This window comes from Xyrauchen texanus, chromosome 6 (genome assembly GCF_025860055.1).
Source record: "Xyrauchen texanus isolate HMW12.3.18 chromosome 6, RBS_HiC_50CHRs, whole genome shotgun sequence".
Classification (NCBI taxonomy): Eukaryota; Metazoa; Chordata; class Actinopteri; order Cypriniformes; family Catostomidae; genus Xyrauchen; species Xyrauchen texanus.
The window spans coordinates 33871214-33888419 of NC_068281.1; the positions used below are offsets into that span (position 1 = coordinate 33871214).

Genomic DNA, 17206 nt, shown 5'->3' on the forward strand with positions numbered 1-17206 from the left:
CAGTATTTTGCAGAGCCCATTGGCTAATTCATAATCTGTATTGCTGAATAGACATTGATCCAAATCACACCGCTTCTGGGTATGAAAGTCTTGTATAGTCGATACAAAGACATGTGTTTTCCCCACCTTTCCTTCAAAGACTAACATTTATTACAGTTATATGTAAACTGTTGGACCCTTATTTAATGATTTTAGAAAAGAAGCTTTGAAATCTGCCTTCTCTGCATGCACAATAAGGCGAACAGTTGCTCTGGTACTCTGGTGATTTGTACCTTTTTGATGAGAAAGGAGGACCTATTCTGTATTTGTGTAACACATGCTGTGTTTTACACCTGAACACAGTTTGATTGTTTCATGAGATTGTAGACCATGCCAAGGACTATTCGCCAGTTTAGGGAAGTGATGTCTTTGTTCCTTGAACATTTTCTGCTAGTTGTCAAACTCATTCAAAACAACCGTGGGAGGCACTTAATTCATAGTGACTTTAACACGATTAATGTTACTAGCGTACAATTTTAATAAAATGTCATTATTAAAATGTGGATCATGTCGTTCGATGGCTGGATGCTCCCTTGATGCCTAGAACTAACAGAAATTAAAGTTCGAAATGGACTCATGAACCATTGCAGTGAAGCAAGACAGCTTGATACATACAGTACTAACAACTGTAGCACACATTTTATTTCTAGTAGGTAAACAAAATGAATAAAAATATGCCAACTAATTGTAGGGTTTATAGGTAGAGCTTTTAAAATGACTATAGATCACTACCATTATAATGATTGAAGTTGTGCAACTAATTTAATATTACATTTAGTCATTTTGCAGAAGTTTTATCCAACACGACTTACAAATTAGAAATAAACAAACACAAAAAAATCCTTACCTTGTCCGCTGGGCACATAGACAGCTTAATTGGTTATAACAGGAACAATTTAACGTTCCTGATCTCTCCGATGAGGAAATTATTTTGTGCATCTAAACTACGATACAATTTCATTACCTCTTTCATGTAGAGATGCTCCATATCAACAACACATCTAGATAAGTCACTTCAGGTAAATGCTTGATGTTCTTTGAGAAAATGGATTAACTCAGAGCCTTATTTAAAGAATCTGGTAATGATACCAGAAGTGCTCCCAGCCTGGTAGCATTCTAATGCCTTTGTTATTGTTTATATCCATAAAATGGTATATAGCTCGGCAGGTACAATGCATATAGTACTCTATCTACAGTATAAGGGCTGAGTGATAGATTAAATACATCCAGTATTAATGTTAATAGAATTAAAATCAAGCGAATTTGCAAAATATAGGGTGCTGTCGATTCAAATGAAATAATTGCACCCACAAAGTGATTTATCAAGACTGAAAGTCATTAATGAAATGGAAACTGCAAGAGCAAATTAATACAAATTAGTAAGGCAAGTATTAATCTGATTTGTGCTGTGCATCATGCTCTCATTGTGGAAAAACAGAAACTTTGCTATCAAAGAATAAAAATAATACCTATTAATGACACGCATTTATGTGATATTGAATTATTTCTCATGGAAAAAGTAGTTTTTGGTTGTTTTAGAACTCTAAATCATAACTGATAACACAACTGTTTATCATACAACTCTTATAAGTCCAAGATAAAAATAACCTTCTAACTTTTTATTTCCAAATAATTATCATATTTCAGTGTTTTAAACATTTGTTTTTATCTGGTGAAATATAATTATTTTAAAAATATTATTTAAGAAATGTATGATGATATTATATAATCCTAAATAAACATATGTACAGTATATTAATAAATGCTATATTGAATCAAAATAAAATGGTATTTAGTGAGAGCCGTACTGTGAACAATAGTTTGATACAATTTCGAGTTACAAGTTCTCGGTTTTATATTTATTTGATTCCGATTTAATTTATTTCTGATTCTTTCAGGTATATTTCAGTAAGAATGTTCATTTGGCTTACAAATGAAAAGTTCTCTCTCAGCTAATGCTGTAAATAGGGTACAACGAGGCTAAAGTCTCCCTGGGCTAAAATGCTCCTTTGATTTTTAATTTTGTTTTTCTCCCAAAACGCTAAATAATATCAAAAACTATCACAGGGCTTTCCTAAACACCTGACACTCTGACTGCGAAAGTTTTCTGTCCACGAGATCATTGTGTGTAATGTCTAAAGGTTGATATTGAGGCAATTTGATCTAATATTTGATCATAAATAATAATGTTGTAAATTTATGTAGCTTTTGAATATCCTGGAAATCATCACATATATTTTGAGACAAAATACTAGTTTGTCAATGTTATTATATAAATTGTTTTTCAATAACTGTCCAAAAAGTGAAAAGATAGTATTTGGGGTAAAAAGCCCCCCTGTTAGAGGGGCTAAAGCCCCTATTAAACACATTGTTTTTCTTAAGTGTTTTTCTTAAGTGAAGAATGTTCAAAGTGGGCTCACATTGACTGACTGATTTTTTTATAGAATATTTAACATGTAGTGAAATGTCAAATGTGATTGAAATGAACAAAATAATATGCACCCTTTTCTGATGTGGTTATTTTGGATAATTTATTACAAAAAAAAAAAAGCATATTGTCTTAAAAGTATTTGCATAAGTTGACATACACAGATCAGCCACAACATTAAAACAACCTGCCAAATATTGTGAAGGTCCCCCTTATGCTGCCAAAACTGCGCCAAACCAGATCTCAGAATAGCATTCTGAGATGATGTTCTTCTCACCACAATTGTACAGAGCAGTTATCTGAGTTACCGTAGACTTTGTTAGTTTGAACCAGTCTGGCCATTCCCTGTTGACCTCTCTCATCAACAATGTGTTTCTGTCTGCAGAACTGCCTCTCACTGGATGTTTTTTGTTTTTGGCAACATTCTGTGTAAATTATAGAGACTGTTGTGCATTAAAATCCCAGGAGATCAGCAGTTACAGAAATACTCAAACCAGCCCGTCTGTCACCAACAATAATCCATGCGATTATCTAATCAGCCAATAGTGTGGCAGCATTGCAGTGCATAAAATCATTCAGATGCGGGTCAGGAGCTTCATTTAATATTCACATCAACCATCAGAATGGGGAAAAAAATGTGATCTCAGTGATTTGGACTGGGGAATTTTATTCAAAACAACCTTTTGTTGTTATTTCTTTTATCACAAATGATGTTGCTCCTTCATTATTCAATAAAAATACTTTCATTTCTTGAATCTTAATATACTTTGCGACAAGAAAAAAGCAAATCTTCCTTTAAGGTGTGCCTTTAGCCCTGTTGTACCCTATACAGGAAACGTTCTATCTTGGTAAAATATGAAAACATAAATAAATAAAAAATAGCAACAGCTATTGATTTTAAGAATCAATATCGATAGTGTTCAAATGAGGATCTAAATTATGCCATTTTCAAGTGTATTTTTGTAATCTAAATAGACTGCCAAGTAGGGCTGGGCAATCTCTCTGTGCGCTACCATGACTTTTTGTAGCATTCAAGCCAAAGTGCTTTTACTGTTATTGACTTTGAATATTTATGTGAAATTGCTTAGCTTTTTGTTTTCTCAAGGTTAAGCACAATCACTTTGAGCTAACCGAAAGTCAGCATGGTAACTGTGTCCAGAGAGAGTGAATATACTGTAAGGCAGGAACTAATACGTATGTGTGAACATTTACGAGCGGTCGTGCTCCAGTGCTCCCTTCTGCCTTTAGATTTATTACCCCTGCACGGCTTCCCCTCAGTCCAGATCAGAGCCCACACACACACACACACACAGACACACAAAACCACAGCTGACAAATAACGCCTGCCACTTCTCATAACCGTCACTGCTCACACATAAACCTGCACCTTTTCATCCCTTTAGCCCACCTCACAACATGCCATCCATCTCAAATGCACTCTCACTAGTAGGGATGTGCAAAACAACATAATTTTGTAATCAAATAGTTGGGTTATGTTGACGGTTAGTCGACTAGTTGGTCAATAAAGCCCTGTATGATTAGGCTGGAGTAATTTCCACAAGACACCAATCAATGCATTTCTTAATAATAGGCTGTAGATGCGTAGCACATCACCTCAATAGGATAACAGATAGGCTATTCAAAACAGAAATAAGCTATAACTGTGCACAAAACTGTCAAAGTCATCAAATCAGAGACTTACAGATTATATGAAACAACGGGAACATTGCTCCGAACCGAAAATACCGATTGTTAAATATTGTTGTGGCGCTTTGTTTGGTGTAGCTTCCGTAACACACACCCATCCTTGACATTCTGAGCATTATTGAGATTATCTTGACATTATTTTGCAAATATTGTATTGTACTACATCAGATCCCTCTTTTGTGAAAAATATTTAAACTACAATAATTGAAATATTAACACACTGTCTTAAATATTAAAATTCAAAAAAGTAAAAACCTTTTAATTATTTATATATTAAATTATGAATTATGTTTCTAATAGACTCGTCAGTTGTTGAACGACTAGTCGACAAGTTGACCATTCTTGCACATCCATTAGGTCCATACAGTCACTTCACCATCTTCTCACAGACCCTTTAAACGGTACTTCCACCCTGACCATGGCTGTACTTCACTGAATGGACTCATGCCTAAAACCGTTGAACTATATCATGCAAGGATATTTGGGACAAACACATCTTCACTCCCTACAGGCAATTCTTGTTTTCCATACCGGTAAAATGCCTGAGGTGTAATTGTGATTCAAAGAATATATTCACATAGCTGCGAGTTATACAAGCTGATATCACTTGCTGAGATTTATCACCCGCCATTGTAATTTGTCACAAGACAAATTGATAGGAAACTCTGTAAGGGAAATGTTGTAGTGTTGAAGATTAGTTCATCCATTCAGTTCACTGCTGAAATCAGTGGTGGGTTCTATTGCCACCTTGTGTTACATTAAAAATATTGCATAATATTAATGGTGATGCTATTGGTGCTGTCAAAACAAATATATTTTCAGTTTTTTGTTTGTTTTTAATTTAATTGTATTATTATTTGTGGTTATCAGGTTAAAGTTATGTTGTGTATATTTCTGTTAAAGACTGATTTTCTCTTATACTTTATATTGGTGTTTCTTAAACTTGGGGCAATTTCATGTCCAATGGTTTAATTTTAATTCAAATTAACAGATGTCAACTCTTTCTTTTTGTTATGTGAAGGTCATAAGTTTTTTTTTTTTTTATAGCCAGGATCTTTTTTTGGTACTTTTCAAAATGCCTTTTACAGAGGATGTGTAGATTTTATTGTTTTAGCTTTGTCCCAGACTTCCAATATTAAACTGAAAATCCATTATAAAAATACAAGTTATTGCATGTTTAAAACTATGATAATGTAAACAAAGAGTGAATTAAACATAATCCATTTCAATATTTATTGTGTGGAAATTATTTGTCAAATTTTCAAAAATCACGATAAGTCAAGTTCCACAACTCGAACTATTTCTTGTCCTAAAATGTTTTAAATCTTAAACGTGTGTGTGTGTTTGAAGTGTATGTTACTGTGTTTTACATGGAGGATAAAACATACATTTGTGGGGACTATGATGTCTTGCTCCACTCCCCACATTTGCATTTGGAATGAACATTTTCATCCTGATGATTTTAACAGTCTGCGTTCTGTAACGGTCCTTATCATACTACTCGCCATTTTGCTAACTCTTCAGCTGTGTCTTTAATCCTAGTGTGCTGCACACCAAGGTTTTAATTTTTTTTACTATTTATTATTATTTTTAACCTTAGTTTTGAGGCACAGCCTTACTCTATTTTGGTCCATCTGTCTGTCCTTTCTGTATCTGCTTTTTTATAATAATGTCATTTTTTTTATATGTAGCCACTTTTAACCCTCAGGCAATCCTGTGTTGTAATACACTGAGTTCAATGCCCCTCTATAGGTTGAATCACTGGAATGCATCTTCGATGGGGCATCCACTGTAGTGAATGAGGAGAGTCCTCCTCCTCTTACTACTTCCCTCTCCAACCCATACCCTCAAAGTCCTGTGACATTCCAGGTAACAGTCACTCCTCCCACATGGCAAGCGGCATTCACCATCTCTTTGTGCTGCTGGCTTGCCAGTTCTGTTTGTCATATGGCTCAGTCGTGTGCGGTATGGTGTTGGTCATCTCTATGTAATGAACATGGCTTGTTAATGCAGCTGGTCATCATGTCATGATGAGACTTGCATGCATTTTTAGGCTTAATGCTGAAAGGGTACACTCCAGTATCATTCCTAAAATGCATGGGCTCTCATATTGTACTCGTCTTTCGCCCTACTTGTTTGTGTTTATAAGTTTGAAAGGGACATACAAGAATCAACACTTTGAATGTAACAGTTGTTTGGCTGCATATGTGGAGGTTATAGCTATTGATGTTGCATTTGTTATGTGTTGGTGCATGCAGTCATACATGGAAGCACCTCAGCTTTCACAGCGCATGGCCAGTGTGTTTTAAAGTTTCAGGATTTTGCTTTCGTGATCCATGTTGTGACAGCTATAGACTCCAATTATAGCCTGATTACTGCACGAAATGTGGTGTTTAAAGTAATTCTATATGATGAATTGTTTGACAAAGAATGATTATGCTTTGCTGTTCCTATGCAGTAGGGAGATTCTCACATAACCTGTCAGGTAAAAGCCCTGGTCCTATTTGACATCAAAATCAAAAGATACAAATAAGAAATTATATTTTGGATATAGAAAATTTTAATTAATTTAAGGCCATTAAGATTTTTAACATTGTGTGATGATATTTTTAGTTATGCTCATTTTATTCCCCAATTCTCATTACTGCAACATGAAAAAAAAAACATTACCGCAATGTGAAAAAACTGCTATATACAGAAACAAAATCATGGGACTGTACAATATGTTTTACTTTAATGCCGTAAAAAAGGAAAATTATCATTGAAAACAATGGGAATAGTAGAAATAAAATCTCTGGAGGCATTATAGTAAAGAAAATGTGCTTAAGTGTCCTGAAAATAATTTCACAATGCAAAAAATTTTAATGCGGTTAGCGGTTAGCACTGTCGCCTCACAGCAAGAAGGTCGTGGGTTCAAATCCTGGTTGCCCCGGCCTTTCTGTGTGGAGTTGTGTGTGCAGGTTCTCCCCGTGTCTGCGTGGGTTCTCTCCGGGTACTCCGGCTTCCTCCCACCATCCAAAAGACATGCAGGCTAGGTTAATTGGTGTCTCCAAAAAAATTGCCCTAGGTGTGGATGTGGAGGTGAGTGTGAGTGTATGTCTGTCTATGTGTGGCCCTGCGATGGACTGGAGACCTGTCCAGGGTGTCCCCCGCCTTTCGCCCAATGTTAGCTGGGATAGGCTCCAGCCCCCCGCGACCCTGTACACAGGATAAGCGGTTGACGATGGATGGATGGATATATTTTTGGGATTAAATATGACCAAGACATCACCTTGACAGGTTTTGCAAGAATCTACCAGTTGGTCATGACTTATTCAGAATATGCTGTATGATCTGGAGACCTAGAATTTAATTGTAATTCCAATCAATGTATTTATAAGAACGAGGCTGTGATGCTATGGATTTGAGGTGAGGCTGTGTCCTTCAGTCACTATTCTCATACAAATCATGAACCGGTTTCCCGTCAGTGACGTCAGTCCTGATATATCTCCCTGTGAACCAAAGTTAACTGGCTTAATCACACGTTAAAGTAACAGGAGAGCATGTTGAATGCAAAGAGCCGCCAGCCCGCCATACCTTAAAGCGCCAGAGGAATTTTTCACAGGCAAAGGGATGTTACCCTGTTGTATATTTAAGGCAATGTGAGGAAGAAGGGGAAGGTCAGCTCTGCGAAGTGACAAAAGAGAAGATGGCGCGTTCATCAGGCAGCACAGGGACACTGCAGCTGTTTGTCAGAGACTGTACAAGGCATAGCATTGGAGTGTTCTCCGCATTCCAAGCCTTCAGACTTGTTTCATTCAGGAAATCAGTCTCATAACAGAACAAAGTAAAGTCAGTGCTGGCCAAGCCTCACTCTCTCGGCTTCCTGCGGACTCATTTTGAGCTGGAAGAGGGGAACGTGGGCACCTGCAGCCGTCTGCACTGCTCTGCCCTGAGTTCACATCCCACCACTGCACAGCCACGTTTGGATCAGCTTGCCAGGAACTGCATCAGCCACAGCAGAGAGAGAGAGAGAGATAGAGAGAAAGAGAGAAGGTGAATCAAGTAGCCTTTTAACTAAGGGCTGCAGAGATTGTGAAGCTCTTTTTCTCTGCTGCAGTTTGCATGCGTCAGGCAGCCTCTGCCTCTGTTTTTCTCTCTCTCCATACGTTCGTAGGCACCTGCGCTGTATGTGTTTGTCACCAGCACGTACCATGTGCAGAAACTGGCTTTGAGATGCCTGCGTAAGAAGAGGTACAGAGGGCAGGTCAGACTTGGGAAACGAGCGCTATCTCATCGAAGCGTGAACCCCACACGTACTAGCCTCAGCCCACAATGCTCAACTCGGTGTGGTATGCTAAAAAGATGGGACGCCGGATCATGGGTACCCTCAGGAGAACCAAGAGACGGCATCTGCACTTGTTGGTAGGTCTGGGACTTTGCAACAGGAAAACGCGCAGACATCTGCATCGCAATCACTGCCCTGCATACAGAACTGGCTTCAAGATAAACAAATCATAAATGCTAAACCTTTTTTTCAATGTTGAAGTTAGTTAATCTGTGTCATCTAAAAATAATGGTGAACAATTTTCTGGCCATTTTATCTTAAGTGCATGCTTATTCTGTAGCAGCATTGGTCTGATTTGTGGTTGACATTTTATTCCATTTAAATGACTTGGACAACTATTTAATTACCACTAAGTGTCCAAGCCAGATGTGCTGTAACAGAGAAGACATGCGTTATGTTTAAGTGATATGTCATGTTGTCTGAGGCACTGATTGACACTCTCTTAAGGCCTCCGCAAAGTGCTTTGTTTTGATGTGGAAAACACAAGCATTGTTCTGCGTTACATTGCGATAGTCATCTTCGTGAGTGTGTGATGTCCAGAACGTCAGTGCGTTTTAATGAGAAAATGTGAAAGCACATATCTCTTTCCTCTGCTGCCTGGCAACCTGCGTGCCTATGTCATGCAGCAGTGCTCACTGTGTCTTGTACACACACATGATGTGCTGGATGAAGCGTGCACGTTACAGATGTGAATGGCAGCAGTGCTTTGCCACTGATCCAATCGTGGTTGTTGAACATGCTGGAACATTTAATCTTATTTCACTGCTCAGATTTCTTGTTATGGTTCCTAGTTGCTAAATGATGCATGTAATTTGTTATCAAAGGCATGTTTAATTTGGAAATACCATAATAGCTTGGGCTGTACTTACTGCTGGGTTGGTGGAAACACTGTTTGCTTATTTGTGGGAATATACAGTGGGGTTCAAAATTCAGATAGGATTTAAAAATCAAATGTATATACTTGAAATACAGTTTTGGGAGAACACTTTCTGCACTGTTTCTAGATTACTAATCAAATAAGCAAATTTGTGATAGTGACCATGTCATTGGGTCAGATTTCTTGCTTTCCATTATATCACACTCTGTGCTGTTTGGAACATTCTCAAATCATACTGGGATAACATTGATCATCAGATTTTGCACAAACCTGTGAAGTCCATGCTTGAGTGGATCTTGTCATTAAAGTTAAAGGACATACTATATACTAAGAAATTCTGAAATGTATGTACATTTCTCAATTGAGATTCTCAATTCCTTGAAAATGTTATGCTAATAATATAATTTTTTAATGAAAAAAAAAACAGAACGAAAACTATTAAATTATCATTTTTATTTTTTATTTAATAATTTTCTAATGTGGGCTCAAGACCTGTGAAACCCCACTAAAATGTATTTAGTGCCTTAATTAAGGGAACAGGTATTCAGTGCCTTTGTTGCATAAGCTTTAAATTTAGGCTACACACATAATCGGTTGTCTCTGGCTCCTACATTTGAATGATTAAAATAACTGCCACAATATATGATTAAAAACCCAGAGTTAAAATATCATTCAGGTTCTGAATGAATCTGAAGTGTAAATGCAGACAGTCCTTAGTCTCATATTTTCATGGTCTCCGAACAGATCAGGCATTTATCAAAAGACTGTATCTGGAGAAAATGCGGTGACAGGAATAGCCAAGAGAACATCTGTGGATTCTGACTCTACTGTCAACATCTATTGAGAGGATGACCAGCAGTCTGACCCTGTCAATAGTCAGTCTAATTTGTCAGCCATTGTGTGGCCTATGGGAGATTTGAAAACTGATATCCCACGCAAGGTGCCCATTCAACCAGTAGAACCTTCATATGTGGCCAGTATCTACTGTACATACTGTGACTAACGCTTGCTGTTCCTTTTGCATTAGACACGTACTTGTTGTTATCTCATTCTCAACTCTTATGCGGAAAATACGGTCATTATTAAATAAAAAAAATATATTGCAGAATGTATTCCGTACTCTTACGCTTTCATTGTATGCTAAAAGATGCATTTGTCATCTTCTATTGCATTCAATTAAGATAGAATGTCATAGGGGTTTGGATTCGGAACAACATGAGTAAATGTAAGTAAATGATGAGAGAATGTTCATTTTTGGGTGAATTATCCCTTTACCATTGTAATACATTAAAATCTACCTACTTCCCTTTATTGGTGTGGATTTGCTGTGCCATTATGTGCAGCGGTATGGGGGTCTTATTATCAATTAGCAAGGTGACAGGGTGGCTCAGTTTTGAGAGGTGGCTCTAAATGGTTTTGCCAGGATCTCATTAGACATGCACACAGTGTGTTCAGTGGTTATTTGGAATGCATTATTGATGTCCTGCCATATTTATTGGGAATCTTTTCAAAAGAGTGGAGGAGCTTTAGCATTGTTGTTCAGGGTGCCATCTAATCAATAGTTAAAGAAAAATCCAAGCGAGTCAGTTGTTTTTGTAATTGAGATTCTTCATTGTAATTCAATGGAGTCTACATGCAAATTACTTTATCTGATTACGCGTGGGAATGCAACACTATCACTGTGCTCAAGCCAGCCTTGTGTTGACAATGGAACGGTAATGTTTTCGTACCATCCAGTCCTTGCTGTAGGCTCTAGTGCACTAATGAATATGTCAACAGATGAAGCCAAAGAGTGTTTTTATGTGGCTTCTGGTGCGAGACAGGGGACCGGAGACTGCCCGGGAAATCCTGCTGGCTCTTTTAGATGTACGAGCTGTTGCCATGGCTTTAAGCTCCCAAGGGAGTGGAGGCAGAGCCTGGTGTCAAAATCAGCCAACTCCTCTGGCACCTGTGGCACATCTGCGGAACTGTTGAATGGAAGAGGTTCCTTCTGAGCTGCGCTGTTAAAGATCGGCTACTGCATACCCAACTGATCAAGTCCTGAGGAATAATTTGTAAGTTTCTGCGATGCCTCAATTCATGGTTATTCAAGTATTGTTAGTATTTTCTAATGACTGACTTATTCCTAAAGTTAGCTTAAACTGACATTTTTGGTAATATGGGAAAACCATTTCAGAGGAAGGACCTAAACGGCAAGTGATATTGAACGTCTGGCTCTAATTTTCACTTTAATGCTTGTAAGCATTGTTAATTGGGCAGAGTGACATTCCCAGTTGGACTTGGACAGACAGCTGTCAATCATTCCTTGGCCTTCAAATTTATTATCTTGGTGGATCACAGAATTGCACTGATGGCTTCAGTGAAGCAAGGTAGAGCCTACTCGTAATTTGCCCAGCCAGTGATCACCTTCTTTGAGTCTGCATCCCCAACAACTTGTGACTGATAAAAGAGCAGTTAGCTTTGCTCAGAATACTCACTTTCTTGCTTTGGGAATTTGAACCAAAACAGTGTTGGATGGGTGTAGCTGTATCACAGAGCAAGTTTTGGAGGGGAATGAAGGAGTGTCTTAAGATCCTGCGGTCACGAGTACACAGCACACATGAGGCTTTGTTCAGATGAAAACTTAAGATACGCATAGCACAGGAAGCCACACTCATAATTAAGGAAGTTGTTTGGAAGCGCTCTGAGATTCTGGCTAGATTTGTTTTCCTGTTTTTGTCATCAAACCACTCCTGAAAAGTGACTCGTGTGCATCCATAGTTCCTTCACAGCGATGAACTACATCTTCAGTGGAAACAACCTATATTCCAGGGGAAGTCGAGGCACCAGCACCAGTTCGGCTCATGGTGGCTCAGCTGGGCCCAAGAATAGACAGTGGTCCATACGTAGTTCCTCTGAGGAGGCTGCAAAACCGACTCCATCACGCTGGCGCCGAGTGCTTGCTACCCTCACCGGCCTGAATACTTTCTCTGACTGCATCGTATTAAGGACAGTTCAGGTATGTTTTGTGGGCTTATGCAGAAGGTGCCTTTAGGACAATGCAGACATTTTGAGGTAATATTCTTATTAGGCAACTGATGAGTTTTTGTATGTGTGTTTCAGCGTTTAGTCAGTGTCTTATTCCTTTCTGCTCTTTTCTTATTTCAACATAGTTATTTTTGTTCTAGTGAAGCTGTTAGTGTTATTTACTGAGCTTTATGCAACTTTTAAGTTTTAAAAATGCTTTAGAGTATCTGAAGTGTTAAGATTTGAGGCTGTTTTTATAGTGCCCAAAGACCAAAGTTTTACAGTGAAGTAATTGTGATTATTGATTATTACGTGTTATACTGTGTATAACTTTTGGTAATGTAATCACTTTGGAACATACTAGACAGGGCTTTCAAATATATGTTGTTTTATATAAAGGTTTTTATATAATTCAGACAGACCCAAATGCTCTATGAGCCACTTATATATCAAATGTACTTGTCGGATTTGAACGCCTCTTTAGTTTAATCCAGTGGCTCTAAATCTTTTTGGTTCACGCCCCACTTTAAAACAAGAAAGTTTTAATTTAATCAAATAATTAAAAATATTTTTTTATTATTCTTTTTATTTAAAAATACAATCTGTCACTAGGTTGTCTGTTATTTTGTGAAAACTTTAATACATAAAAACAAAAATGATGCCTATATACTTTCAAAACATAAAAAAAAAAAAAGTTCATAAATAGTGAAACTGCTGCAGTAGCATCCCCTGGGCATGAACACATTGCAAATTGCACATGTTGTCAGCCAAAGACTATTGTTGTATTTCACGAGACAAAGTTTTCTTCCTCCAGGGGTTGTCAGTTGTGGCTCACAGGCCATGTGATTAGTGATCCGAATGATTTTCTTTTATCAATGAGCTTCACCTGTCATTGAATGAATTGGGGCATATTATAATGTGTCACTGGTAATGGCACTGCATATGATGTCACAATTTCTTGCCTAAACCCTCCATTTATTGGTTTAGTCAGTCCAAAAAAACATAATATAAAGCTCCTGGTCAGCTGAAGGTCAGAGAGGTAATTAAACAAATTAAATCTTGCATGCTCACATCATGTAAAAGAGCAAAGAGCAGTCTCTGAACCAGTTGAGTGGTGTATCTCTCAAAATCTTTCAAAAACATCGTGTTTCAACCCAGAAAAATTAAATAGATAATAAAACAAATTGCATAATGAAGACCATCAAGATTTTTTAAATGTACTATTATGCTAAAAATAAATGAATCATATATTATTTAAATGATTAAAAATGTTAGTATTTGTTATACTTAATGTAATTTTGGCTGATAAATAATATTACACTGATTAATTAAAAACAAAAACAAAACAGCAACAAATGGGTACGGACAAGAGGATTTTCATTACTTTATTACAGTGTTACGTTTTTTCAGATTACACTAATGGCAGTTTGTCCCTTTATTGTGCAGAATCTTAATAGTTCTTAAACGTGCTGCATTTTCTGAATTCAAAATAAAATGTCTTATCTTTTCTTTGATTTTGGGGTCTTCTATGGCCTGGACATTTTTTGTTTTATTTAATCTATGTCAAGAATTGTTTGTCAACAATCACAATCCTTGCATGTGCTTTGTACTGTTCAAACTGACATTCACTCACTTAAATAATTTCATGCAAATGAATGTATTCAAAATTGTTCCGTGTTTTTTATTTATTAATTTTTTTGTATTAGTTGAGGGCATCAATTCACAATTGTCTGTGAGAGCTGTGTGTGGCCAGTAGGTGGCATTAGAGTTGTATTGTTCCCTGAGGTGAAACCGCTTGCTGTAAGGTTGATCCTAATCCTGACCAAATTCTAGCAATTTTAGATGTAAGCCTCTCAAAACCACCAGCAATGCACTGTGACATAATTTAAACATAATTTTATTTCACTAGTATTCAGAGAGTCACAGGACTGTTATTGTCACCATCTTTATTAATAATATGATTATTATTATATAACTTTGGGTGCATATAAAGGACAACAGCTAATTTAACAGAATCCTCTGTAAGTACACATAGACTACTGCTCACTTCTTTATTGAGAAAGTAATTCTGTGTGCTTGGCACTTTAACATGAAATAATTAAACTAATGTTTAACCTGCTGATTGTATAAGTTCATCAGAGCTGACATGCATACTACTCTAAATGCTGAAGCAGTGGTCGTTAGCAGCTTGGTGAACTCGGGCTCATCAATTCAAATCCACTTATAAAATCAGCCTCCAATCCAATCACCCATGTTGTCATGTCAACACAGCTATTCCAGGCTTATTTTGTATAATTTGCCTATTCATAATATTCCCAAAGGAAATAACCTTTGCATCCATACACTGTGACAAGCCCATTGTCACAAAAGTTTCCATATGTAATATGCATTAATTTATATGCCATTTTGAATGTATTGTTTTTCCACACTGAGTAACCCCAATCAATGTGAAAAGGAAATTCAGACCTCAAATAATGATATTTCATTTTCAGTTGTCAAAATCTAATGAATAATTAACTTAATTGCTTTATATTGTCTTATTCAAACTGACATCTAGGGCTATGCAGGTACAATAATATCGATGTATCATGAAACTTTTTCTCAGTATTGTATTAATAATTTAAATCCTTGTATCCATATTTTTAATCATCAATTTGCAAACTCTGAGATCATGCGAGTCGCTTCTATAAAGAGAGATTGAAAATGAAGCTGCAGATTTGCTCTTTCTCTCAAGGACATGCTAGGCCTCTCTAATTTATTTGGTGCCATTTCAATCACGATTTTATTATGAGGTGTTTGGCGAGACCCAGCCCTACTTACTACGCTAACAGAACATCAGGGAAAAGCCCCCTACAATAACTATGTTTCCATCAAAGGGGGTTTTTTCGACAAAAGGTGTAGCGCATCAAAAAGTTTGCAGATATAGCTGATGGAAACGTAGATTTTCGCAAAAATTTCACAAGTGTCGACTTAATATATTTCTGTTTAACTCTTGTGTATAAACTCTATGTCGATACTTTAAATGTCATGAAAAACTGGTTTGGAAACACTTTTTGTTGAGAAAATGGGCATTAGCACAAAAAGGTTTGGTCTTAACTGCGTATCTGTTCAAATCCGATGCTGCAAACACATCTGCGTCATGACACTTCCAGGAGTGCCAACACAAATGTCTCGTATCATGCATCAAGTTAATGGCCACTCTTTGTGATTAATTTAGTCATGGTAGCCATCCTTGTATTTATTAAACTTTCTTTTCCACACCATTCAAAATAATAGACAGCAGTCATGGAATTAGACCATAATGCAAAAAAACTACAATTTCTGTGCACAAAGATGTTTTAAATTAAAAATAACTACACAATAATAGGAGAAAAGCTTCAGTGTGCATGTTTGGAACACTAACATATAGCCCAATTCTATAAAATTATTGTTTAGCTTTTTAAAAAATGCCAGCAATTTTCCCTGTATTAAATTGAATAAATTACCAAACAAACAAATTATATTGTTAGCCCAATTATATTAAGTAATTGCTATTTCTTTACACAAACTTAAATTAACTTTAACCTGTTTTGTAAACAAAAAAGTTGGCTGAATTACATTTTCAGAATGTTCTACACTTTTTTTCAAGACTATAAACTATCAGAACTATTTGTCCAATACGGAGTTCACTTTCAGAAAACTAGCTTTTGAACATTTTAAAGCTTTTATATATTTGAAATCTAACCGTCTTTACCTCAGATCGCATTTGCTGAGCTTCTTCAGAAAATGTAAATTGTATTATGATGCTAAAATTAATTTTAGTTGACAATCAAGTTCAGTTGGTTGTTAAAAGTTGCTGGACAAATATATGGGACATAATGCAATTGTGATGGCAATGCTTTAGATGATTGTTTAAAATAGCCTATTGAATATCAGGAATGGATCATATGTAAACTCTATTACACCACATACATTTTTCTTTAATAGCTGTGCGCACAGCATATACACATCCATGGATGGTCCTTATACTAAGACCAAAAGTATTCCCACTACTTTGTTCGGGTTGCCAGCTTTAACAGGGCCATGACAATTCTCTTTCGGTCCGAACCGGTGGCAACTTGCGATAGGCGCAACATCAGGACCAATATTACAGTCTTATTAGAAGGGCAACTGCTCACTTTTGATTGCAGTTCCTCCACTTCTGATTGCATTTATTTGTGAAATTAAAATGACTGTAAGCAGACTAATTTCTATGAATTTTCTCAATACTCTGCCCATTTTATAAAGACTTCGGGGAAACAAAGTAGGGACATCTGGGAGGTGAAATGTATACAGTTAATGATATATGGAAACGGTTTAAGGACAGATTTCTTTTGCAATAAACCAAAACTTATGTGACTTATGCGCACACAAAAAAAACGTATTCAAACGAATCGTATTCATATCGATTCATTATCGATAAAAGGCCATTTGAATGGAAACCAGCAGAAGACTGCAAAATTTACAAATGTTTTTTTTTTTTACTCATTTTCACTGTCAATAACAAAACAACATGAAAAGTGGATAGAAATTAGGTTAATGTTGTTTTGAACTACAAAAGCCATGTTGACACAAGGAACCTTAGTCACTTCTCCTTAATTGATAGATACCTGTAATTTCCATCTGTGGATATGTGCGTTGGTGAGGAGCTGTTTACTATATGGATTCCCCTCATGCTAGGATACAGTCACTCTGTGCATATTGGCGCAGTTTCAGTGGGCTGGCTTTGTATGCGAATCTGAGCTCAGCATTGATTATTCATGCCGGGAATAAGCCCCTCCACGCCTGATGGCTGTGCCTATTG

At 36.8% G+C, this 17206-nt stretch overlaps 1 protein-coding gene across 23 annotated transcripts in view; it reads left to right on the forward strand.

Annotated features, from left to right (window-relative positions):
- Positions 1-17206, forward strand: part of LOC127644650 (discs large homolog 1-like protein) — a 143814-nt gene that overhangs the window by 70439 nt on the left and 56169 nt on the right. For 10 of the 23 annotated variants that reach the window (XM_052127927.1, XM_052127930.1, XM_052127932.1 and 7 more), the window contains one exon: positions 5927-6043. The exons of 10 other annotated variants lie outside the window; for them this stretch is intronic. In XM_052127927.1, the coding sequence (XP_051983887.1) occupies positions 5927-6043 (117 nt within the window). Of the gene's footprint in view, positions 1-5926; positions 6044-12124; positions 12377-17206 lie in introns of those variants that run through there. 3 more of the 23 variants (XM_052127948.1, XM_052127949.1, XM_052127951.1) reach the window with 2 other exon arrangements.